Source organism: Choloepus didactylus, chromosome 3 (genome assembly GCF_015220235.1).
Source record: "Choloepus didactylus isolate mChoDid1 chromosome 3, mChoDid1.pri, whole genome shotgun sequence".
NCBI lineage: Eukaryota > Metazoa > Chordata > Mammalia > Pilosa > Megalonychidae > Choloepus > Choloepus didactylus.
The window spans coordinates 88,910,637-88,935,905 of NC_051309.1; the positions used below are offsets into that span (position 1 = coordinate 88,910,637).

Genomic DNA, 25,269 nt, shown 5'->3' on the forward strand with positions numbered 1-25,269 from the left:
TATTGATTTTATTCAATAAATATTTACTGAGCAGGAGTAGCCAGTGAGGCAGGAGGAAAACCAGGAGATTGTGATGGCCTGGAAGCCGAGTATAGAAAGTATTTCAAAGAGAGAGTAGTCAACTATTTCAAATGCTGCTGGGAGATCCAGTAAGATGAGGACAGAGAAATGGCCACTGAATTTTGCAAGATGGAGGTCGTTGATGACCTTGACAAAAGCAGGTGCAGTGGAGTGGTGGAGAGGTAAGCCAGAAGGAGAGATGACAATTATGGACTCTTTCAAGGAGTTTTGCTGTAAAGGAGAGCAGCAGAAAAATGGGTCTGTCGGTAGACAGGAACCTGGGTTAAGGGAAGGTGTTTTTTGAGATGATAATTCTACCATGTTTGCATGCTGATGGGAATGACCCAATGGAGAGAAGAAAATTGATGATGCACAAGAGAAAGAATTACTTCAGGAGTAAAATCCCTGACTAGGCCCAAGAGATAACATCCAGTACTCTTGTGGTGGGAGACCTGAGTTAATTAGGAGCAGGGACAGTGCATCTGTTGAAACAGGAAGAAAGGCAGAGAGACACAGATTCAATAGGTTAACAGATTTGGTGGTGGGAAACTGAGTTCTTATCTGATTGTTTTTATTTTCTCAGTGAAATAAACAACATTTTTAGCTGAGACTTGGGGCAGGAGACATTAGAAGTTGGGGAGAGAAGAGAAAATATGAGAATCGTCACCTCAGAGACCAGAAAAATGAATAACAGGAAATATCGCATCAAATTTGTGGCCAAAAATTCTTTGTTTTTTGTCAGCCATGGTGGAGAAACAATTCAATGATAAACAATTAGGCAATGATGGACTAAGCCAGATCTAAATTTTTAAAAACCCTTGGTTTAGACAGGTACCTCACTCATTTTTCATTGTCATCCATCTTTCTCTAATTCTCAGCTACTATCAGTCCCCTCTGATTTTCTCTGTATTTTGGTTCGATCCTTTTTCAGTTCTCCCTGAATTGTTTAAGGTCAAAATCTTCCCAGAGCTGTGCTTTTAATGTCAGAACATTTTGTTTTCACAAGTCCTTTGAAATGATGCCATACTTTCTTCTTCTTTATTATAATTAATAACATATAGTTCATTGTTCAAAGATAGAAAGTGTGGCATAGTAGTTTCTTGTTTGTATTTCCTCCCTTTCTAAATTTCTATGTTGGAATTCACTGTAATTTAGTAAATCACCTCCCTTTATGGTTAGATAATGTGAGAGATTCAAAAGTGAACAAAGCAGTGGGAGGAGCTAACACTTAGAAAGCTCAGCATTATAAATCTTTAGGCTTATATTTTTCCCATGCAGAGTTTTAAAACACCCAGTTGACTTTATAATCATTCCCTAAGCTAAGGTCTTGCTTAATTTAAAATATCATGTTGTTAGGAATGTAAATTAAAACTGGTGTGACCTTTCTGAAGAACAGTTTGGGAATATGTAATAATTTTAAATTGATCAACTCAATTATGTACACCAGAGGTCCAAATTTTGTTTTTAATTTCTTATTAAAATTGAGTTTATTTGCCAATAATGCATAATTTGCCTCTGCTTCTACTTCTAGGATTACACAAATTACATGAATATGCAGATGTGTACACATGTACACACACATTTTGTACACTGTTTATATTGTCTAAACCATGGAAACAACCTCAGTGTCCCTCAGTACAAGTTGGTTAAATAAATTATGGTTTAACTATACTGTGACATATACCATATACACATTTAAAATGTTGCTGTAGGGTAAGGACATGTAAAATAATGTCTATAATGTTACTATTAAGTGAAAAAAAATTGGCTCAGTATAATTTTTGAAAGTTATGTTTAGGTATGTATATATAAAGATACCTGGAAGAATGTCCCTGAAATATTAACTGTGATTTTTACTTCTTTTCACTTTTCTATGTTATTTGGCTTTAAAAAAAATGTCATTTTTTACAATCAGAAAAAAATATTTTCGTTTTGAAAGGGAGAACAGTTTAAAAGAAAAATCAATCATTTCTCTATAGTTTTAACTTAAAAACTTGGTTTGGATGTACCTTGAGTTATAAAATCTTTTAAAAATGAATCAACAGGCCCACATATCTTTCTGTCTGATGTCCAAGACACCATTCTAATAGCTCTGGACATTAAGATACCATTTAGATGTTTATTTAAAAATCAGTCAGAACATAAGTGTTTTTTTTTCCTTAAACCCCTTGAAAACTTTTACATAGAGGCATTACGTGGTTTCATTACATACTGCCTGTACAACACAGAATCTTTAGTGTTCATTTGAGAATCCTAATTTACAAAAACAAAATTTAAACAATTGAGTAAAAATTGGTGACACACTTGTGAATGGTTTTCATCATACTAGTGGGTTATATGTAGAACCCTGGGAGAGAGCCACTGTTATTGTTTACTGATTGTCTTACTATTTATCCCTGTTTTAAAATATAAACAACTGATAAATATGCTTATATTTCTCTCCTAAATAGATTATAAGCTACTTATGGGCCAAGCATTTTTGTATCCCAAAACTGTTTTTCAGACTGAAGGTGGTGATCCAATAGTGAATCATGAAATCAATTTAGTGAGTCATAATTGGCATGAAAAATTTGTGTGTATACATAAATGTATATATTATATATAAACTATATAAACATAATGTATATTTCATATGTATGTGAAAGTAAATGGCACATGATAAGGGTGGGTTTTATTTATGAAACCTGCAGGTTGCAGCAAAAATATCTGGAATGCCCTGTCCTGTAATATTTAAGAAAGTACATTAACTTGATTAAATCAGGGTCTGCTGCCTAAGAAGGAACCTTGGCTGGCTGCCTGGAATATAGCCAAAAATTCAAAAATGTAACCAAAACCAAGGCATTTGAATTATAAAAGTATAGTTTAGTTATAAATGAGTACCCCAGTCCCTCCCTCAGAATCCATTTAATCTTATTTTAGACCGTTATTAATTTGGCTGGTTTTTTTTTTTTTTTTTTTTTTTTTGTTTTTCCTGTTCTACAACAAATTAGAAGCGGTAAATTAGAAGTAAGTGCGAAGAATTTTAAAGACACACATTAATAGTAATAGAACAGAATAATTAGCAGTCTGGGAAGGTCTGTGATACCATGAAAGAACTCCTAAGATAGTAATAGATCCTTTGTGTAAGGCAAAGAGTTGCAGACACCTTAATTTTCCTTCACAGTATAATTTTGAGGCTGTAAGGGCTAGTAAACAAGCACTGGAAAGCTAGGTTTTAGGTTTGTACATAACTAGTAGCATGATACGGACCAAGTCACTTAACCTCTCCATCTGTCTCAGTTTCCTAATCTGTGAAATAAGGTCAATATACTAGAAGTTCTCATAAGTTCCTTCCTGTTCAACAATCTTTTCAATTCAGTGAATTTACAGGTAAGACTGGTTTATCATCTACATTATAAACACATCAGTTAGAACAAACTGTGTAGTAGTTGATTTTCATACATTCTTCAGAAGTGATTGAAGCCAAACAGGTAGTTCTTGAGATTACATCTTGCTTTCAAGCATTATGAAATATGTTTTAAAATTGTTTTGAGGTATGTTTGAATTTTAAAATACTTCTTTGTGTTTCTAAGTTTCTCTATTATCGTATAATCACCATATGAATGTATACTTGAAAATGTCTGTAGAATTTGGCCACTTATACCAGGCTTTATTTCTAAAAGGATTTGAGGCTATGTTAATACCATCTTAAGGCATTTTCTCTTTTCAGTTCTTCATTTGAATTTTATATTTTATACTTCTTATATTTTCCAGTTGGTTATCCAAATGCAAACCCAGTCCAGGTTTCAACAGCGACAGTTTTTCCTTTCTTCAACAAAGAGTAGAGAATGGAAACCAGCTGTATCAATATTGTTCACTGATAATAAAGGGTATATCTCTCAAGCAACAACTTCAGTGGGACCCCAGCAGTCACCATTTGCAAGGGTTTATGGACTTTGGTCTTGGCAAACTTGATGCTGATGAAACACCACTCGCCTCAGAAACTATTTTGTTAATGGCAGTGGGTACTTTTGGTCATTGGAGAACACCTCTTGGTTATTTTTTTGTAAATAGGACATCTGGATATTTGCAAGCTCAGCTGCTTCGTCTAACTATCGGCAAACTTAGTGACATAGGGATCACAGTTCTGGCTGTTACATCTGATGCTACTGCTCACAGTGTCCAAATGGCAAAAGCCTTGGGGATACATATTGATGGAGACAACATGAAGTGTACGTTTCAGCATCCTTCATCTTCTAGTCAACAGATTGCATACTTTTTTGATTCTTGCCACTTGCTTAGATTAATAAGAAATGCATTTCAGTATTTTCAAAGCATTCAGTTTATTAATGGCATGGCACATTGGCAACACCTTGTGGACTTAGTGGAACTAGAGGAACAGGAATTATCAAGTTTGGAAAGAATCCCAAGTAAATTTCCAAATTTGAAAAATCATGTACTGAAAATGAATTGTGCTGCCCAACTCTTCAGTGAGAGTGTAGCCAGTGCATTAGAATGTTTGCTGTCATTAGGCTTGCCTCCTTTTCAAAACTGTATTGGTACCATCCATTTTCTACGCTTAATTAACAATCTGTTTGATGTTTTTAATAGTAGGAACTATTACGGAAAGGGACTTAAAGGACCTCTGTTGCCTGAAACTTACGGTAAAATAAACCATGTGTTAATTGAGGCCAAGACTATTTTTGTTACATTATCTGATGCTAGCAATAATCAAATAATTAAAGGTAAGCGAAAATTAGGATTCCTGGGATTTTTGCTGAATGCTGAGAGCTTAAAGTGGCTCTACCAAAATTATGTATTCCCAAAGGTCATGCCTTTTCCCTATCTTTTGACTTACAAATTCAGTCAAGATCATCTGGAATTATTTCTAAAGATGCTTAGACAGGTTTTAGTAACCAGTTCTAGTCCTACCTGTATGGCATTCCAGAAAGCTTACCATAAGTTGGAGACCAGATACAGATTTCAAGATGAAGCTTTTCTCAGTGAAGTAAGCATCCTTGACATTTCAATTGCTCGAAGGACAGACTTGGCCCTTTGGACAATTCAGCATGAGTATGGTGGTAGTATAATAAAGGCCCTTTTTCATAAGGAGGTCATTTGCCAAGACAGGTCTAATTGTTCACTGAGTGAGGCACTACTAGACCTGTCAGATCATAGGCAAAATCTTACCTATTATACTGGTTATATTGCTACTGAGTTAACAGCTGTTTTAACTTGTGAGGAATGTATCACTGCACTGTATGCATCAGATCTCAAAGCCTTTAAAATTGGGTCACTGTTATGTGTCAAAAAGAAGAATGGTTTGCATTTCCCTTCAGAAAGTCTATGTCGGATAATAAACATTTGTGAGCGAGTTGTAAGAACCCATTCAAGAATGGCAATTCATGAAATAGTTCCTAAACAGATGTACTTGTATCTTCAACAGAAAATATTATGTGAACTTTCTAGCCATATTTATCTTTTTGTAGATTTAGATGAGCATCTCTTTGATGGAGAAGTGTGTGTCAGCAATCACTTTGTAAAGTTGCTAAAAGATATAATAATGTGTTTCTTAGCTATCCGAGCTAAAGATGTAGCTCAGTACCCTTTAAAACATCATTCAGAAAGAACTGAAATGAAAACTTTATCAAGGAAACGGTGGTCATCTTTACAAGATTACAAATGTTCAAATTTTACTAAAACCAATAAATTCAGTAACAATGGATATCCATTCAAATGAGAATTCTAAAATATATTAAAATTTTGATTAAGAAAATGGTCACATGGATTTTTTTTTAAGTCCATCTTGCCATTATTTATAAATTGACCACTCTGCACAGTGGGCAAGTTTGCAATTTTGACTTATTAGAATTTCTAGTTATGAATATCATAAAATCTGTTTGTACTTTGGGATGACTTGCCACATTTCAGAGTTACCTACAATGAAGGCAGTAAGTCAAGACTAGCCAACTTATGCTACTTTTCAATTCACTATTAAGAGACTAAGTGACTGGAGAGACTTTTAACTTATTCAGTCTGCTATAAAAACAAGAATAACAACAGCTAGAAGTGACCAAAAACATCTTCTCCTTTTATAAATAGACTACATTTCCTAAAAGAACTTTGGTTAATGGCTCTGAAGGATTTTTGACAGAATACCTATAGAACCTTGAAAATAATTTTTATGAAATTTGAGTTCTGATTTGAAAATTAAACTAAAGCAGAGTATCAAATACCACAAAGATCCGCTTATTCCTTTTTACCCTAAAATACGAAAAGTACTTAAGCTTTGCCAGACAGTAGGTAAGTTCGTGAGCCATGAGGTGGTTCATTATATTGCAGTCAAGCTGAGGAATGCAGTCTGGGAAGAACATACATGGCATGAACATCACAATTCATTGTTTTTGGACTTTGAAATATTTTTGAATAATATAATAAGGTAGATACTCACTTGGCTCCTGTTGGAAAATTTCAGTGTTCATCAGAATAGGAAGAACTGTTATTCCAACTTCTTCTGAAGCCTACTCTTGTTTGCAGGGAGACTAAAATAACAAAATATATTTTCAATGTTCAATGAATAATGGGATTTCATAGCACATGATTAGTAAATTGGAAAAAGATAGTCACCTAAGTCAATGGATATGAAACTTTTCTTAAGTATGCAATTTTTTCAGAAATTTAATCTGAAGATGTAAACATACTAGAGACAATTTTCTACATTCTGTGACCTTCAGATATGAAGAGATGAATAGAAAAACAAAGGTATATGACTTTCACAAAAGGGAGTATTTTAGTGGATAGAAGATACAAGAGCACATTATTCACCTGTGTATATAAAACATCTACTCTTCATTGAGTGAATAGATGTTCACAGACTATACTTAATAGGAATACTTACAATTGCAAAAGATTAACGACTAGGTAAAAGTTGAGATTTATTAACCAGAATTCCCTTTTAAAACTATTATTTTGATATATTTCTGTTTATTCTACCTCAAATAAAGTCTTAATTTCTGAAATGTAGCCAGTGATATACTGGATTTTATACAAGAGCTATTCCTGAGAAATCTGAATATTGTGTTTTATGTCTTGTTTGCAAAATAGAATGAGCTTAGACATTCAGGATAAATCTTAAAGGAAGCCTTTTTGTAAATCACCACCTTTAATTTCTTGCTTAAATAAATAACAAGTTTTGTAACTGATATTAAAACTAGGTTCACATCCATAGTGTCTAATATTCTTGGGTGTTATATTTGACTAATGTCCTGATATTCTGTATTTTTAAAAATCAGTGTTTTGCATTATTCCTTTAAGTGCTGGATAAAAAGGGGTGTGTAAATGTTGAAAATAAGGATATTTCCATGCCTTTAGGACAGCTAATTGCTCTTTTTTGAAAGGGGCCTCAAGTTTGATATCAGATTTCCTTGATATGTGCTTTATAATGAAATAATTCTGTAAATTATCCCTATTTAATTAGTGTAATTTAGTTATAATTTCTACCCTGCATCTTTGTCCTTTTTTTTTTTTTTCGTCAAAGAAAACATTCTCCCCTAAAATGCATTTTTCTTACTTGTCAACAAACGGTTCTGGAACAGCTGGGTATCCACACTGCAAAAGATGAAATTCGACCCCTACCTTATATCACATACAAAAAAACTGAACTCAAAGTTGATCAAAAACCTAAATGTAAGACCCACCATTTAGACCCTTAAAAGAGTAAATCTTCATGACATGAATTTAGGCAATGGTTTCTTAGATATGCCCCCAAAGCACAAGCAAACAAAGAAAAAACAAATTGGGTATCATCAAAATTAAAACTTTTGTGCTTCAAAGGACATCAAAAATGTGAAAAGCAACCCCAATGGGAGAAAAATTTTTTAACTCATATATCTGAAAAGGGACTTAAATCTAGAATATATTAAGAACTACTATAATTGAATAATAAAGACAACCCAATTTAAGAAAGAGCAAAGGATCTGAATAGGCATTTCTCAAAGAAAATATACAAATGGCCAATAAACATGAAAATATGCTGAACATCGTTAGCCATCAGGGAAGTGTGAATCACAATGAGATACCACTTCGCTACATCCTCTAGGATGACTAATAAAAAAAATGTATTAAGAATATGGAGAAATTGAACCCCTCATACACTGCTGGTAGGAATGTAAAATGGTGCAAATGCAGTTCCTCAATAGGCTAAACATAACTTTGCCATATGTCCCAGTAATACCACTTCAAGGTAGATCCAAAAGAAATGAAAATGTGTCCACACAGAAACTTGTACGTGAATTTCATAACAGCAGCATTCATAATAGCCAAAAAGCAGAAAAAGCCCAAATGCTCATCAACTTAAGGATAAATAAAACATGGTATATCCATACCATGGGATCAAATAGTAAGCATGTAAGTAACTTTTTAACAAACAGCCAAACTTTTTGCAAAGCAACTGTACCATTTTGCATTCTGACCAGCAATATGAAAGTTTCTGTTGCTCTACTTCCTCTCCAGCACTTTTGTTATTGTCAGGTTGTTGTTTTGTTTTGTTCTGAATTAGCCATTCTATTAGGTATGTAGTGATATTATGGCTTTATATTTGCATTTTTCTATTGGTTAATGATGCTGAGCACCTTTTTGTATGCTTATTTATCATCTGTATATTTCCTTAGGTGAAATGTCTTCAAGTCATTTGTCCATGTTTTGGAAAGTGATTGTTTTCTTACTGAGGGTTCTTTATATAGTCTGGGCACAAGTACATTATCAGATGTTTTACAGATACTTTCTCCCAGTCTGAAGCTTGTCTATCCATTTTATTATCAATTTTTTTTTTCTTGTACAGTTCATACTTTTTTTGGTTTTGTCTTAGAAATCTTTGCCTAACCTAAGGGCACAGGGCTTTTCCTTTTTTTTTTTTTCCCCTAGAGATTTTATAATTTTAGGTTGTACACTTAGTTTATGATCCATTTTCAGTTAACTTTGTGTGAGGGATGAGCCTGAATTCAGATTCATAGTTTTACATGGATACTCTAGCTCCATTTGTTAAAAAAGACCATCCTTTCTCCACTGAATTACCTTAGTACCTTTGTTCAAAAATTGACCATTTATATGTGGGTCTATTTCTGGGCACACTATTCTGTCTCTTGATCCATGGGTCTATCATTTCACCAACCATATTGATCACTGTAGCTTTATATAAGTCTTGAAATCAGGCTGGAGTCCTCCAACTTGTTCTTTTTACATTTTTTTTCTTGTGAATGTTCTAGTTGTTTTAACTTTCCATATAAATTTTAGAATCAGCTCATTCATGTCTGGGGTTTTGGTTGGAATTGTGTTTAATCTATATATGAATTGGGGGAGAATTGGCATCTTAATATTGAATCTTCCAATCCATGAACATGATAAACCTCTTTTTTTTTTTTTATCATTGTTTTGTACCTTTCAGCATACATATCTTGTACATGTTTTTGTTGGATTTCATGTTTTTTTTCTTTTTTTGGTGCTATTCTAAATTGTAATTTTTAAATTTCAGTTTCTAAGTGTTCATTGCAAATATGAAGAACTACAACTGATTTTTGCATACTGGTCTTGCTAAACTCACTTATTTTAGTAGCTTTTTAAAGATTCTTTGGTTTTCCTACAGAACAATCACATTGTCTGTAAATAGAGATAATCTTATTTATTCATTTCCAATCTAAGGGTCTTCTATTTGTTTTCTTGCCTTATTGCACTGTTTAGGACCTTCAATGCATTGTTGAATAGGAGTGGTGAAAGAAGGTATCTTTCCTTGACTTGTGGCCAGTCTTAGCGGAAAAGCATTTCATCTTTTCCCCTATGAAAAGATACTAAAAAATTAAGTATACTAACATAAAGTATAAGGCTTTTTGTAGATGCAGTTTATACAATTGAGGATCTTTTCTATTCTTAGTTTGCTGAGTTTTTATTATGATAAATGGGTGAATTTTATCAGTATCTTTTTTGAAAACAAATTCTAAGATATAATCCACAAACCACAATATTCACCCTTATAAAATGTACAATTCAGGGTTGTTTAATGTATTCACAGTTCTTTTCTGCATCTTTGGAGATAATTATATGGTTTTTCCTCTTTTTCTGTTGATACAGTTAAATATATTGCTTTTTTCAATGTTGGATCAACTGTATTCCTGGGATAAACCTCACTTGGTCATGACATATTATTATCCTCTCTATATATTGCCAAATTTCATTTGCTAATATAATACAGAGTTACTTTAAAGCCTCTGTGACAATAGGCATTATGCTGAATATATCTGTTTTCTAATTGCCTTTGAGTGAAAAGAATGCCTTAAATGCTTTCATAAGAATTACTATTTAGAAAGCTTTTTTTTTTTTAATTTTAAGATAAGCCTTTTTATAACATTTATCTTATAAATTCACTTGGATCATTAAAAGTTCACATTTGGCCTCCAGTTAACTGAATTAGAGACAAGGGACAATAGATAATAAAAAAAACACACATTAAAGAAGTTCTAACAAGAAAAAAAAAAAGCCTGAAGTAATTTACATAATAGAAAGTAACTCCGATAATACTTTTTAGCATATTGGCTTCCCTCTCCTTTGGGTGGCCACTTCAGAATTCTACATAGAATGCTTAAAGGATGCAATATGATCAATGGTAGGGCTGGAGGTCCCAGTCTAAACTAAATGTTCATGTTCTTAGTTTTTCTATTATTGTTATAATAAAAAACAGAAAACTTTTCTAAAGGGATTTTTAATTCACGTTTTACATAAGACTGTGAGAAAATGACAGAATGGGAAAGCTAAAGCAGTATGTGCCACCTCATCCCACCCCACCCCACCAAGTCGCTGCTCTACTTGTTTTGCATTGCCTGAAACATTGAGGTTCTGTTTCCCAGATAGTCCAAGTAAGCTCTACAGGTTGTTTTTAGTTCTTGAGAGAAAAGGGAACTAAGGAAGGTGCTTATTATAAGAACATCACACATTAAAAGAAAAGAAAGACTGGGTTGAGCTTCTATTCTTAAAAGAAACCCATGGCGGGGGGGGGGGGGGAGACGTTCTTCAAAGCAATTTATATTAATGAGATTGGGCAAAATTATTGACTGTTTTTGTTGTGTGCTTTCAAAAGTAACATCAAATTTACTTGAAAATCATATTTTTAAAGGTTTCTTGCATGCTCAGTGGTTTAAAGTGGTGTTATTAAACTAAAGAAAAAATGCAAAACTTTTTAGAGAATAGTATAAATGTTTATTTTCCTTATGATTTACTTTGCTGTCCTGTTTTTACAATATAGAAAAGTGTATTCTTTGAATAGCTCTAGTAAATATAAATTTAATCTTTCTACTTTGGGATGTAAAGAGAGCTAAAAAATTATATACCCAACCCTCCCCAAATAGTCTTTTAAAATTGTTGAATTAATGTGGCTATTAACCTTGTTCAGCAATTTGATGCAAATGTCTAAATACAAAAAGAAGTTGTTTAGTAAGTACTACACAGGAAGGAAAAAGGCTTAATACTTTAGCTTCTTGAAAATCAGAAAAACTAGTAGCATTTGATTGCACCTTCAAATTTTTACAAACAAAACATTCTTAAACAATGCCATCATACATAATCTACAATTGTAATCCAAATGTCACAAACATTTTCTGCACACTGTATATAAATACAACATCACAAAGGTGCAATTAGAATTAAACACAGAATATGTACAAAATGAACAAAGAAGTTTAGGTTTAGACCAAAAAGGTATTGCAATCTTTTGAAAAATAACTTGATTAGATATTAGTTTATCCTCTTACACTAATTTACATTTATACAAATTTTAATTGAACATACTAGATTGAGGTGCTAAGAATGTCTGCACTATCTACATTTAAAGTTACTGCACTAGAATTTTGTAAATCCAGATTTCAAAAGGAAGATACTTTAACGGAATTCTTTTGGATTACTTAATTTCTATTGCCTACATCTTGTGTGTTCATATGAACATATATACACACTTAATACATAAACCTATAGTTTCCTTTTAGGAAATGTAATAATCATACTAATAATTACTGAGTATTAAGGTACCTAACAAAATGCGTGAATTCCAACATGGTTTTTCTTTTCATAAAATCAAAGTCCTATTACAACAGACTCTTAAATTCATAAAGCTTTTGAATTCTGAATTATTGAAAATGATTCAGGTTATTTTAGTAATTATATGAAAACACGCATAGCTTCACCTTACCAAAGCACTGGTTAAAAATAAGGCCATATTAAACTTTCCTTGTATAAAAAAAAAATACCACTACAATTTTGAAAGCTCTGTTAGGAGGCCCACTTCAGGAAATCGAAAGTCACATATTGTTTGAAACTTCTTAGTTCAAAAGTCTATAAAAGGAACGGTTTCTATAGATGAAAAATCTTTTCCTAAATTCATCTCTTCCAGCTTCAATATTCTTTAATTCTCCATCCAAGCCAAATTTTATAGTTGATAATTATGCAAGATTCCATGTTATCACCATATAGTAAGTAATGTTTACTTCTATTCAGATGCACCTTTCCATTTTAATAGTACCCAGTAATCACTTTGACTAACAACTTGTTTCAAATACATACCACCTCTTTGAAAGAAAATGAGATGTCCTGAAGCACTTGTTAGTGACTCCTCACTATAGAAACACATTGTCCATCCTCTGAAATTTAGTTTACTGTCCCTTATTATTTTACATAAATGTTTTTAAAAACAAAATATTTTATTTTAAAAGTGTGCCTATGGATTTCTTCCCCTTCTAACACTCCCAAAGAGGCAGAATTCGCCCTAAAATGGTGATTTTTCTTAAAAAGATAGTGTTTTCTAAACACAAAATGTCATTTGACTATGTTTCATAAGAATTGTTTACGTAGACATTCTATCTGCTTACATATTCTAGGTCTAGTACCAAAGAATGACTGGTAATACCGATGCTTCTTTGGCTTCTTCTACTGAAATGAAGTCATACACCACCATACATTATAAATTAGAATAATTTTAAATGATCTTTGTCAATAGAATCAGAATGATAGAACATCTAATTCTTAAGAAACCCAAGCAAATTAAAAATCTATGTAATACAATAAAGAAACATTCAATTTAGAAGGGCATAAGCAGACAGCTTAAGATTTAAAATGTACTACCTTCCTCATTTAAAATTTCTTCTCTTTCAATATTATAATTTCAAATCTCTTAAAACAAGGACTGAATTAACAATACAGTAATTATTAAACTATCTTCTGAAAATCAAGTGTCCCGGCACCTTAAATTTTCTGTACAGTTCCATTTAAGTCTTTTGTGCAAGAGTTAGCAATTCATGGCACAAGGGTCACTTTTTGCTTTTCCTGCAGAGTTGATGACGCTCATCAAACATCGTCCAAATTCCTCAAGTATCATCCGTTCAGCTGCTGCCTTTGATTTCCCCTTTTTGTCTGCCTGCTCTGCCTGGGCAAGAAGGCAATTACAGGTGGCTTCAGCTACTTCCTTAGTTACAAATGTAAATGGCAATCTGAAATGATTTTTGAGAGGAAAAAAAAGAAAGATGATGTTGAACAGCAGTAAAAGTAGATGTGACACTTTCATCTGGAAATCTCTATAGGCACTTTCATGATTCATCAGCATATCAAACATAACTTGCACAATGAGTACAAGCACATCCTGAGAAGCTTTAAAAAGTTAGGTTTGGTTTTATTATTGATCATGTTTTAAAAATATATTTCAGGAAATGTAGCATTTCACATAAAATACATATTGCCTAGACAAGTCCCTCTGATTAAGTAACAGATTTAATTCTACATGTAGACTAAAGTTTCTATAAAGTCCTCCCACTCATGAATGTAAATTTCATGAGTACGGTCTTCTTTTACTTACTGCTGTTTCTCCAGTGCCTTTCGCATAGAAACACTCCATAAAATTTGCTGAATGAATGAATATTGGAAATTTAAAGCACTATTTCTTGAGCAACATTGAAAATGAGCACTTTACCATATTCCTACTATTGTTTGTAAAAAAACAAAACTTACAAAAAAAAACACACCAAAAATTGGCATTTTTCTATCACACACAAAAAATAAGGAAACCAAAGGTTGTTCTATATACACAGAGTTTTCATTTATAAAGACTTGAACTATTGAGTACTATATTAGAGCAATCCATCCTGAGGCTTGCTTACTGTAAGCAAGTCAAGTCGTAAAGCCTTTAGAGATTTAATCAGGCAACTTAATCTAACCACTAATTCAACAACCTGTAAGTAAGCAGTCACTGATAGCAATAAACTGCAAATCCAGGATCATTAGCTATTGTCAGAAGAAGACAGAAAAGCTGAAAAACAGAATAAAGGGAGTTTGAAATTAAGGCCCACTCTGACAAGAGAAGATAATTGAGGTTTCAGGCTACCACAGGCTGTATCAAATTCTTTAACGTACAAAGAAGGGCTTTCAATTAGAAAATATTAATATTACCATGTTAATATTACAATAATACTGTATAATAATATTATATAGACAAAGTGCTCATTATAACATAATTTGGCAACTATAGAAAAGTAGAAGAAAAGAAACTCAAGGTTTCTGTCACCTAAGAATAGACTGTTAACATATGCTGGTACAACTATGTTTTTTTCTTTTAATACAGATTTAATAATTATTGCTTATAATTTTGTGTTCCTTTTCATTTCATAATAGTGTAAACATTTTTCCAAGTTCAAAAATTGCAAATATTTTGCTAAGCAATATCTTTTTTACTTTCCACATGGAGATTCAATTTAATAATCTAAAGGATTATTAAAAGCAGACGCCCAGAAAGGATCCCTTTTCATAACTCCCATTAAAGGTGTCTGCCCAATTCCCCTTTATTCATACAAGAAAACTCTGTTGATTATATTCCAGTTGTTACAGTTCTTTAGAACTATTATCTGAAGTATATTGTACAAATAAAGCCTTTTATAAACATGGGATCTTATTTCAATTTAGGCACCTTAAATAATATACCATTTGCAAGGCTCATTCCATTTAATAATACCTCAGATTAACCTCTAACAAACTTTCTAATCAAATCAGCCAACTATGCAGCCATCAGGTCCTGCCAACCACTGGGGGTAAAAGCTTGATTTCTTATAGCCACCTGGTTAGGGTTACCTCAAGGATAAGAAAACCGAGGCTGAAAGAAACGAAGTGTGTGTCTAATTCACAAAGTAGTAAGTAGCACAGATAGTATTTAAACTTAGACCAGCCTGACTTTAAAGCTCTTGCTTTTTCTATTCCAGAGCTCTGAGCTAGTGACAGATAAAACCATGAGGAACTTTATTAATATAGTGAGATATATATCTCTAATACATATCTAATAGGGATGTGAAAAGTGCTGCCAGAACACAGAAAAGGCAAGAGATGGCAAGAAAGGGTAAATGATGAAATATAAAAAGCCTCAAATATGAAGTAAAGTATTGTTGTGAATTTTAGAATTGTGCAATATTATCTGACAGTGGTTTTACTGTTACCTTTAAATTCCTTTAAAACAAGTAACTAAAGACGGAAAGAAAATACAAAAATCAAGTTTGCAACAACCAAAAGTATGAATTCCATTTTGGCCAAAAAAGGAAACAACTTTACCATAGATGAGTATTTGAGTCATACCATAAAAGATATTAAAATATTGACTTACTTTCCTCCTCCACTATTCAAAGCTGGTGTTGGCCGAGTAAGCAAGTCTGAAATTTGAGAGGATAACTTAGTCTTCGCTGCTGTTTGCTGTTGTACCCTTACTTCAGCTGCATCTGCCAAGTGCATCAATGTCTTTCTTTCTGGGCTTTCTTCAAAATTCTTACAGCCAATACATTTGCATATTGAGGAACACATTATTTTTGCCTAAAAGATTTACAAAAGAAAGGTTTCCAAATCAAAACCAAAAACCACAATACTTACTGTAAGTAGATTCACCATCTGGTCAACTGACATAAGATTAGATGGAAATACCTGCTGACAAAACTAGAAAGGCTAACTACTCATGTGGTTATGTGAGGTATTCTTAAGGCTGAGAGTGGCTTGTACACTGTTTTCTCCACTATGAATACAAATTTTCCTCCTGATATGAAACAATGTTCTTTATAAAGAATATGAGTGATACATTAAAATAATTTTAGGAATAAGGGTCATCCAGCATCCAACCACATGTTGGTAATCTCCCATTTATGTAAACTCACACAATTTCACCTTAAAGAGATTTCACAGATGCTGTTTTTATTATGGAAACTTCCCTCCTTGCATTCCCTCTCCCAGATTCCTCAACCTCTTCAATAACCCATATAAAACCAGTGCGTCCTTTCATGTAAAAATATGTTAAATGTTATATATGTTAGAACATACAGGCCCACATATATACACATATTAAATGGGATTTTCATACACCCATTTTTCTGCATTTTCTCACATCATGATATCTCATGGAATTCCACCAAGTCATCAGGCACAGTCTGAATTCATTCTATTTAACAGCAGAGTATGGATCCCTGATACGGATGTGCCACACTTTATTTAGGCATTCATTCCCCTATGGATGGACATTCATTTTGTTTCCAGTTCTTTGGTATCACAAATAAGGAGTAAAAAAACTTTTGTATATATTAGTGCTTTTAATTCTATGGGATAGATTTCTAAAATTGGACTTGCTGATCAAAGGGTGCATGTATTTTAATTTTAAAAGATGTGGCCAGTTGGCTTTTTCCAAAGGCTGTAACACTTCACAGTTTCATCAGCAATTCCCTCCAACAATGGATGCTACAGCTCTTTTTAATATTTACTAATCTTTTGGGGTGGAAGGGAGAGTGAAAGTTCATTGTTCTTCAAATTTTCCTGACTCCTGGTGAATCTGGGCATCTTTTCTCAGCTGCATTTTTCTTCTATAGTCCCTTCTCTTTATAAGACCTAACTAGAAGATAAATGGGCAATATTATGAACACATTTATTCTGCTCTTTTCTTCCAATATGCCAATAAATTCCATTTACAACAGGAATGGATATACATTTTGGGTAAATTGGGTTACTGTGAGCCAGTCTAAGAATCTAACTCTTAATAAGCATCTACTAATAAAGAGATAAAATAACTGATATGGGGGAGGGGGAGAGACATTAATAATTTAGATTAAGTTTTAAGAATCATTAAGAAAGGTACTAATAATGTCTAACAGGAGTGGAGGAGGAAATTACAATGACAGTGCATCCAATTAGCTTTGCTAATTCAACATCCTCTGTGGCAAAAAAAAAAAAAAAATGGGAGTGGGGGGCAGTCACAAGAAAAGATGAAATCATTTAAATAATGGAGAAAGCCACCCGTCCAATCTACATGTCCCAAAAAGAACAAGAAAGGGAGACATGACTGGGTTGTCCAGGTATAGACCAAATGGACCAAAGAGCCAATGCATCAAAAGACCAACAATTCAACAAAACCCTTCAGACATCACAGCGAATTCATAGTCAATTAGCCACTGCTAGTCATAGTTTAGTGTATTTCAACTTTTTCCATTTCTTGGTCCATTAATTTTGGAATGACAAATTAGGTTATTAGATATTGTGTGTTTCGAATAAGGATTTTATTATAATAGATAAACAAAACTTCTCTCTTCTAGCACTTTTCAATCAGTCCTTTCCATTTCTTTTAATTCATAGATTCGTTAACCAATTTAATTACATGATTATTTCACCTGTGTTTGAACTTCATATGCCTGGCATGTAATGACTATTCAATGCCATGTACATGAAAAGGTGGATTTGCCCTTCTTACCCAGCTTTACATCAATTTCCATCTTCTATCTGTGGACTGTGTTTGATAGCTTACCAAAAAACAAAAACAAACAAAAAACAACTTTTGTCTGTATGTTAAGTTTTACATATTCATGAATACATTTGTATGATAGGAAGAACACAAAACAACTATTTAGCCTGGTGTTCATATAAAAGAAATAGTCATCTTTTCCAACACTGGATAAAAAACTGTTTTTTGGACTTTGAGAAATTTTTAAAGATACTTTAAAAATTAATATTGGTTATATGCAATTTTCACTCAGTGATTTTATAACTAACAAAATGTTACTCCATGGTGCTTCTTTAATTCTTGCAAGGTGTATTTGACCTTTTAAATCAGTAAATTAAGAGAGAATTCATTATACAGAGAATTCAGTACACATCATCTTTAATATGACCATTTTATATGAAGAAGGCATTGGGCTGCAGGTATGTGCTACTGTAGCAGAACAAACCTTTACAAGACAGCCCCAGTGGCTCTTTGTAGTGTTACTTTACCAGATGCAAGGGTAGGCCTTCTGCCAAAACTAAAAATAAGGTCTCCATCTCATAATGAAATTTGAAAGAATGAAAATATAATGCATGAGAAGAGTCAACTGTAGGAATAACTCAGCCCAAAAGATGGTTAGTAAAGAGTTTCAGACACACCAAGAAACCACTTTTGATAACCTAGAGTTCTCAGTTGTGACTAAATTTGTTGTATTTCTTTTGAAATAAAAATAATAAACTGTATAAAACTTTGTCTGAAGCAAGATGGGATGATTTACCTGGCATCTTTGAAAGTGGAGTTTCAACCAAATTCTCCTGAGAAATTGCCCTGACCCACAAATCAAAATAACCAGTTGAGTGAGATGGCAGAACAGTGAAAATGGAAGCAATCACCCCCTAGTGGTCAGTAATATTCCATATTCATATTCTCATCTAGCCATATTCCATATTCCTCCTTTTCTAATTTTTTTATGTTCACAAGGCAACCTTTTTAACATAATTTGTCTTCCACAGAGCAGTGTTCCTCAGGAGGGAACTGCTGGCATTTTGGGCAAGATAACCTTTAACTTATGGGACTGCCCCCTGTAATATAGGCTATTTAGTGCTGACATATATTTCCAAAAAGCCCATGGAGGGGGATGGGTAGTACTGCCCCTCAATTGAGAAACACTGCTGTAGAGTTTCCAATCCACTTTGATAGTTAATTTTTTAACTGAAAATCAATAAATTGGTGCTGTGATTCGCATATTTTTGGCTATTATAACCAAGAAAAGCTATAAACTGGTAAATCAGCTAATGAAACTCTAGGCTGTAATGACAAGACCAAGGCACTGCTCCTCTGAAGTCCTGCTTAGGACAGCAGGGCTTCTCCAAACGGGCCCTCAGGCCAACTGCATATTTTCAAACTGCAGCAGCAAGTGACTTTCCAATTTTCAAGTGGACTTTTATAGTATGTCCTCTCTAGAGTTATTTTTAAAAGGTGGTTGGATTATTTTCCCCAACAAGCATCTCACCTCATAGCATTCACAGTAGTTTTTAAGACATCCGGATCGTTTGCAATTACATCCTTTGCTGTGACGTCGATCTGATTCCCCCTCCTTTCCTTTCCCTATCTTGGGTTTAAAGGCTTCTGGATTTCTGTCAAGGCATGCCTATCAAAACAGATCAAATACCAATTGAAGTTAAACTACAATAAACTAAACTTAGACACTGCAAAGGGAATTAATTATTTTCTTAGTAAAACAATTTTCTTCATTTTGTCAGTTAAGTGAAATATAATTAAAATTACCTTTATTGCTTTTTGCCTTTCATTTTCATGTTCCAAATTGTTATAACAATTAGTACAATTGCAGTTGTTGCAAAATTCACCATTTGCAAAGCAATCACAATATCTGAAATGTTAAAACCAGTGCAAGGTAAAAACTCACTGTTAACCCAAACAGAACTATTTACTATATGATTTAATAGCATTATATATATGGTAAAGCATTTTAGAAATGTACTCAGAGTAAATAAGTTACAAGATTTAAAATATACTGATTATCAACCACACACCACAGCTCAACATTTAAGTCACCAATTACTATAATTCTGGCCTAGGAACTCAGATCAACTAGTAAGTCGTCAACACAAGAGCTATGTGATTTTATATGCCCCCCAAATTAAGTTCTTTCCAAATCATTAAAGAGGAAAAACAATGGCTATATTCCATGAGAGAAAACTGCTCACTTGAACTACAGTAGTGCGTCTTTGGATTCCAAACCCCCTATAAATCCCAATGCTTTTCATTTAAATGTTTCACATTAAATCTCTTAGTTTAATAATAATAAGCAAATTAATCATCACCAACAATTTTAAAAACTACTCAGAGCATCATCTTACTTAGGAAACCAAGTACAAAGGTCATAAATAAGATCAAATAAGATTAATACTAAGGGAAGAGACTGTTTCTCATTTGCTGCTGCATTCCTAACTATGACTCCTGTGCCTCACAGATGATGAAAACTCTAAAATTATTTCTTTCTAAATGAATGAAAGGGTATTTTTCACTACATATGTGCACAAAATTCACTTGTACATTTATTTAAATTACACAAACTTAGGAAATGGAGTTAACTAAAAATTAACTCAAATTTATTTTTAAAAACATTTCCAGTATATCAAATGAACTAACAGTAGCAAAAACACTTACAGTTTTAAACACAGCGATTTTGTACAATTACAGGGCTTTCTAGGCCGGCTGGCAGACTCTGAAGGCATTATGCTATATAGACACAAAAAAACATAAACATTTTTATCAATTAAAGGTAACTTTAAAATTAGAAAAACCTCCAGTGAGTCAAATCCTCCTAAAATAAAGTTCTAACAATCTTCAGTAAAAGTTTGCTATGTTGCTTGATTTACATTTATATGGAATTAAAGAAAAAAGTTATCAATAGCTGCTAAAGAACACTCCCATATACTCTTCCTTCTAAGAGAACAAAGTTGAACTCTCCTCAAAACTCTTGGGGTACAATTATGAATGGAAGCAAGAAAAGAGGGGAATGGAGGAGAGCAATTTGTGGTGGGGAGGTTGACTGGTTCTATGATGTAATTAAATACTACTTCTGAGGTTATACTGCAAAGGCAGCAATTAACAGATTATTAATTAAAAAAAGAAGAACAACAACAACGAGGACCTAGCATAACAATTTAAAAAACAATATCACTATTTCAAAACATTCAGGACTCTCGAGTCTAAGGTAGTAAACTAGATACCACACAGGAATTCTAATCATGGTCTACACCCCTCAAGAAAAATAAATAACTACAGTGTTTTCACATTATTGTAAATAACACTTATATTTGCATCCATTGCAAAGGACTCTGTGGGGATATCCATATTTCTTCCATTCAAAGTCTATCTCAGAGACCTGAGAGGTGTTTAGGATATATCTGAATGTTGCATCAATACGGAAAAGTACAGGAAAAAGCCTACCACAAAAATGAGAGAAATGATAAATTTAATGGAATTAATAATTGATTTATATACTTCAAGAAATCAATACCATGAAAGACAATGAAAGCCTGTAGAAATATTACAGATAAAGGAGACAAGAGAGACAGAATAATAAAACAAAAGTGAAAAAATTGGTGAATCTGGGTAAAGGATATTTCGAATTCTTTGACTATTCTGGTACTTTTCTGTAAGTTTGAGTTATTTCCAAGTAAAAAGTATTTTAGAGGTATGTTCACATGGCTTTGAGCAAACAGAACAAAACAAAACAAAACAAACACATCAAATAGTTTGTATTTCAAATGTCTGATGTTGCTTTCAAACTGATCTAACAACTTAACTTACATATTTTCAAAATACTCACCCATTGAATGGAAGCCTTGCCTGGGTCTGGATACCAGATGTTCCAGTAAAGTTAGAGTTGCTTGCTATAGACACATATGAAGACTGCTGTAACTACATGTAAAGAAAGGAAATTTTAGACCATATTTGCAAAAATAGACAATACTCTCAGATGTAATAGGTCACAAGCACAGATTTACCTACTAAAATATTTTGGAAAAACAAAATGGAGAATTTCATTCAAACATACTTTCTCATTGAGCTCTTTTAAAGACCCAAAAATATACTAAAGGAGAAAACAATCTGAACATTTTACTACAGGGTATAATATAAGACATTATTTCCTAGAGGAGTATGTCAAATTTATAGAAAATCGTAAATAAATGTCCTCAGAGTATGTTCATAAGTTGTATAGGCTGGAAAACATGCAATGTGCCTACCTGCAAATAAAGTAAGTATCTTATTGATGATTTATCACATTACAAATCATAAAGAATGAGAAATTACATGTGCAATAATTTTCTATTTTACACTGATTTTTAAACATAAGAAAAGAGATGTTCATTATAAAAATACTAAACATTAATTTTTACCAGTAGTCCCATAACATACTCAAAAATAAATTTCATTAATACACACATGGGTTTCTGCTCCCCTCTCCTATAATCTGCTATAATCAACTTAACTGCTTAGAAAACTTCTATTTCCTGGAAGCACCATGGCCAACCAGAGTCAGGCAATAGGACAATGTGGCTTTGACTCTAAAGATGACCAGGTAAGAGTTTGGACATATCAGTAAAGATATGTTGCCTGGAAATGCATCTCACAGCCTATTTTCAAGAACAAGTCAGCGGTATCATATTCATGTGCAAGAGAGAGCTTTATTACTGTTAAGTCTTTTCTAAATTCCTTTGAACTCTGCTGGTTTTAACTTCAACTTATTTTCTCTTATATCTACATAATCTTACACTTTCATCAACCTGCTCTCAGCTCTGAAGTGTCTGACTTGTATATTTGACTTGGGCTGTATATTTCTAAATGCAAAACATATGCTGAAATAAACTTAGAAGTTTTCGTTAACTTTTCAAGATCTTGTAAAGAATCATTTTAATACTGAGTTAGATGCTTTTGTGAGTAGTTTCAAAATGTGTTAACACCAGACTTCTTAGATCCAATTATCTTTACCCAATTATTGAAACAGAATCACTTAATTTTTTTCCACATACCTGAGTAACATACTGAGCCGGAAGCACTGCATAACCTACGTTCCCTGTTCCTGGAGCTGGTGCCAGGACAGTGCCTGGTGGAAGGTTTGTGAGGTTTGGCTGGATTTGTGGCAGTGGTGTGGCAGGCATAATAAGCCGTTGCTGGGGCTGGCTAGTAGTAACTATTTGTGAAGTTGGATTGATTGGTTTAGGAACAACCTAAGAAGAAGGAAAGCCTATCAGTGATCACAAAAATAAATGTTGCAACTGCTCAGTTCAGAATAAATCTCTTGGACTCAGATCCAAACTTTTAATTTTAAAAGTAAATTGTCATGAAAACTAGAAAAGACATTGAAGATGTTTAGCTGCAAAGTGGAAGAGGAAAAAAAAAAAAAAAAGGAAAAAACTAGTTTAGTGATAAGTATTAGTATCCCTGTAGTATAATTTTTACAATAAAATTGTAAGTAAATTCTGTAGGAAATGTTATGTGGCATGGTATAATCCCTTTTGTATTCTGTATGTCTTCAATAAATTTGTCCTTGGAAAATGTCTATAAAAAAAAAAAAAGTAAATTGTCTGTTTGGGGGGAGATTGAGAAATGAAATTTTATGATACTTACTTGTTTGACAGTCTGTGCTTGGACAAGTGGAACTGACATCCGCACTGGGGTTGTATTAACCACCACAGGCTTTGCTTTTAAAAAAGAAAGAAAGAAAAAAAAGAGCATTTTCATGGCTTTATGAAATAATGCCAAATGAATTTCAATGAAAAATTATAATGCTTATAAAACCACCAGATACTAAATATTTTATTTATTTCTCTGCTTAGCACACAAGTAAACACAATCTTTACAGAAAAACAGCACTTAAGAATATTTTAGCTCTCCCAAGTTACTCTCATGAAAGAGCTTAAAGATTCCATTTGTTTCCTATTTTGAGCAAACTTTCTCAGGATAGTTACCTTTCAAAACTCCTTAACATATCTACCACAGATCTTACATCTAAGATAGCCATAGTCTATCTACTTTATGAAGCAGTGTTTATAGATTCAAGACATAGTTTTGAAAATAATTCAATCTATATTCAGATGATCTGTACAGTCACTATTATATCCAGTCAAAGTGTATAAATAAAAGAACTGCCATCAATGAGATTGGGTAACAACACTGTTCTAGATTATTATTTCAAATTGCTATGTTTCTATTCAAGACAGAGAAAATATCATTTTGGCATAATTCAATATTTACAGAATACCTACTAAAAGGCAGCATAGCATTAAGGGTTAAGAATATGGGCTCTGAAGCCAGAAGACCCTGGGAATTCAAACTCCAGTTTTGCCACTTTTTTACTAATTGAACTCTCTACCTGTATCCCCATCTGCAGCATGGGGATGATAATAGTATCTATGTTACAGTGCATAAGGATTAAACATGTTAATTCATGACAGTCAATAAAAAGCTGTGCCTAACAAAAAGTGTTCAATAAATTCTAACTGCCATTATTTTGCCCTTGTTATTATTACTGTTATAGTCCTACTACTATATACATTTCACTGTGGACAGTTTTCCAGGGAAACTAAAGAACAAGACACCTGCTCTCAAGGAGACTGCATCCTACTACGGCAGATTAGACATGTACCCAAATAAGATAAATATCATTAAAAAAGATAAACACAACACTGTGGGAGTCCCAAAAAGCAAGTACAAACATCTGATGCAGAGGATGCTAATGTGAAAAGAATGCATGGAGAACACAGTGTTTGAGACAGGTCCTAATAAAAGGACAGGTTGAAGACAGACACAAAGGAGGCAAGTATCCCTCCTTACAGAGGCAGAAGCATGAAAAGGCTTAATGCTGGGAAACATGTCATATCCATCTTGATATGATGTTGGTGAAAAATCACTTTGCTTGGAATCCTTTAACCCTAAGTTTGTTAAAGTAGGCAAAGACAGGTGAAAAGGCAAATTGCAAACATTTTGTTGAGGACCTTGAATATTAATAGAAATCTGTATATTTAATCTGTATTTTTAATTTAGTAGGCAATGAGAAGTTTTTGAAAGATTTTTAAGTACAGAAATATTGTTGGAACAGCATAAAAAGACATTTTATCTGGCAGCAGTGTGTAAAATAAATGGAGTTGCAAGAAACAAGACAAGTCAGAAGAAAACTGCATTAATCTGTGCAAAAAATGAGGGCCTGATCTGGGGTGACAGCAATGAGAATGAAAAGAAGAGAGCAGATGCAAAGAGATATGCTAGAAATGAAAAAAAACATGACTTTTCAATCTACTGAATGATAGGAATAGTAGTTATAAGGGGAGAGAAAGTAAGCAGCTTTCAAGTGACTGGGAAAATGATAATAATATTATTAGAAGTAGGAATTCAAGGATGAG

The 25,269-nt window shown here is 33.1% G+C and overlaps 2 protein-coding genes across 8 annotated transcripts in view; one reads left to right on the top strand and one right to left on the bottom strand.

The window, feature by feature from the left end:
• Nucleotides 1–7,498, top strand: part of THAP9 (THAP domain containing 9) — a 26,796-nt gene extending 19,298 nt beyond the window's left edge. For all 4 annotated transcript variants that reach the window (XM_037830116.1, XM_037830117.1, XM_037830119.1 and 1 more), the window contains exon 5: nucleotides 3,814–7,498. In XM_037830116.1, coding sequence (XP_037686044.1) covers nucleotides 3,814–5,779 — 1,966 coding nt within the window. In that variant the 3' untranslated portion in view covers nucleotides 5,780–7,498. The remainder of the gene's footprint in view (nucleotides 1–3,813) is intronic.
• A 3,194-nt stretch (nucleotides 7,499–10,692) lies between these two features.
• Nucleotides 10,693–25,269, bottom strand: part of LIN54 (lin-54 DREAM MuvB core complex component) — a 96,191-nt gene continuing 81,614 nt past the window's right edge. For all 4 annotated transcript variants that reach the window (XM_037830124.1, XM_037830121.1, XM_037830125.1 and 1 more), the window contains exons 6-13: nucleotides 23,498–23,571; nucleotides 22,900–23,097; nucleotides 21,696–21,787; nucleotides 20,528–20,599; nucleotides 19,625–19,727; nucleotides 19,350–19,487; nucleotides 15,713–15,915; nucleotides 10,693–13,562 (exon numbers count right to left, since the gene is read on the bottom strand). In XM_037830124.1, coding sequence (XP_037686052.1) covers nucleotides 13,361–13,562; nucleotides 15,713–15,915; nucleotides 19,350–19,487; nucleotides 19,625–19,727; nucleotides 20,528–20,599; nucleotides 21,696–21,787; nucleotides 22,900–23,097; nucleotides 23,498–23,571 — 1,082 coding nt within the window. In that variant the 3' untranslated portion in view covers nucleotides 10,693–13,360. The remainder of the gene's footprint in view (nucleotides 13,563–15,712; nucleotides 15,916–19,349; nucleotides 19,488–19,624; nucleotides 19,728–20,527; nucleotides 20,600–21,695; nucleotides 21,788–22,899; nucleotides 23,098–23,497; nucleotides 23,572–25,269) is intronic.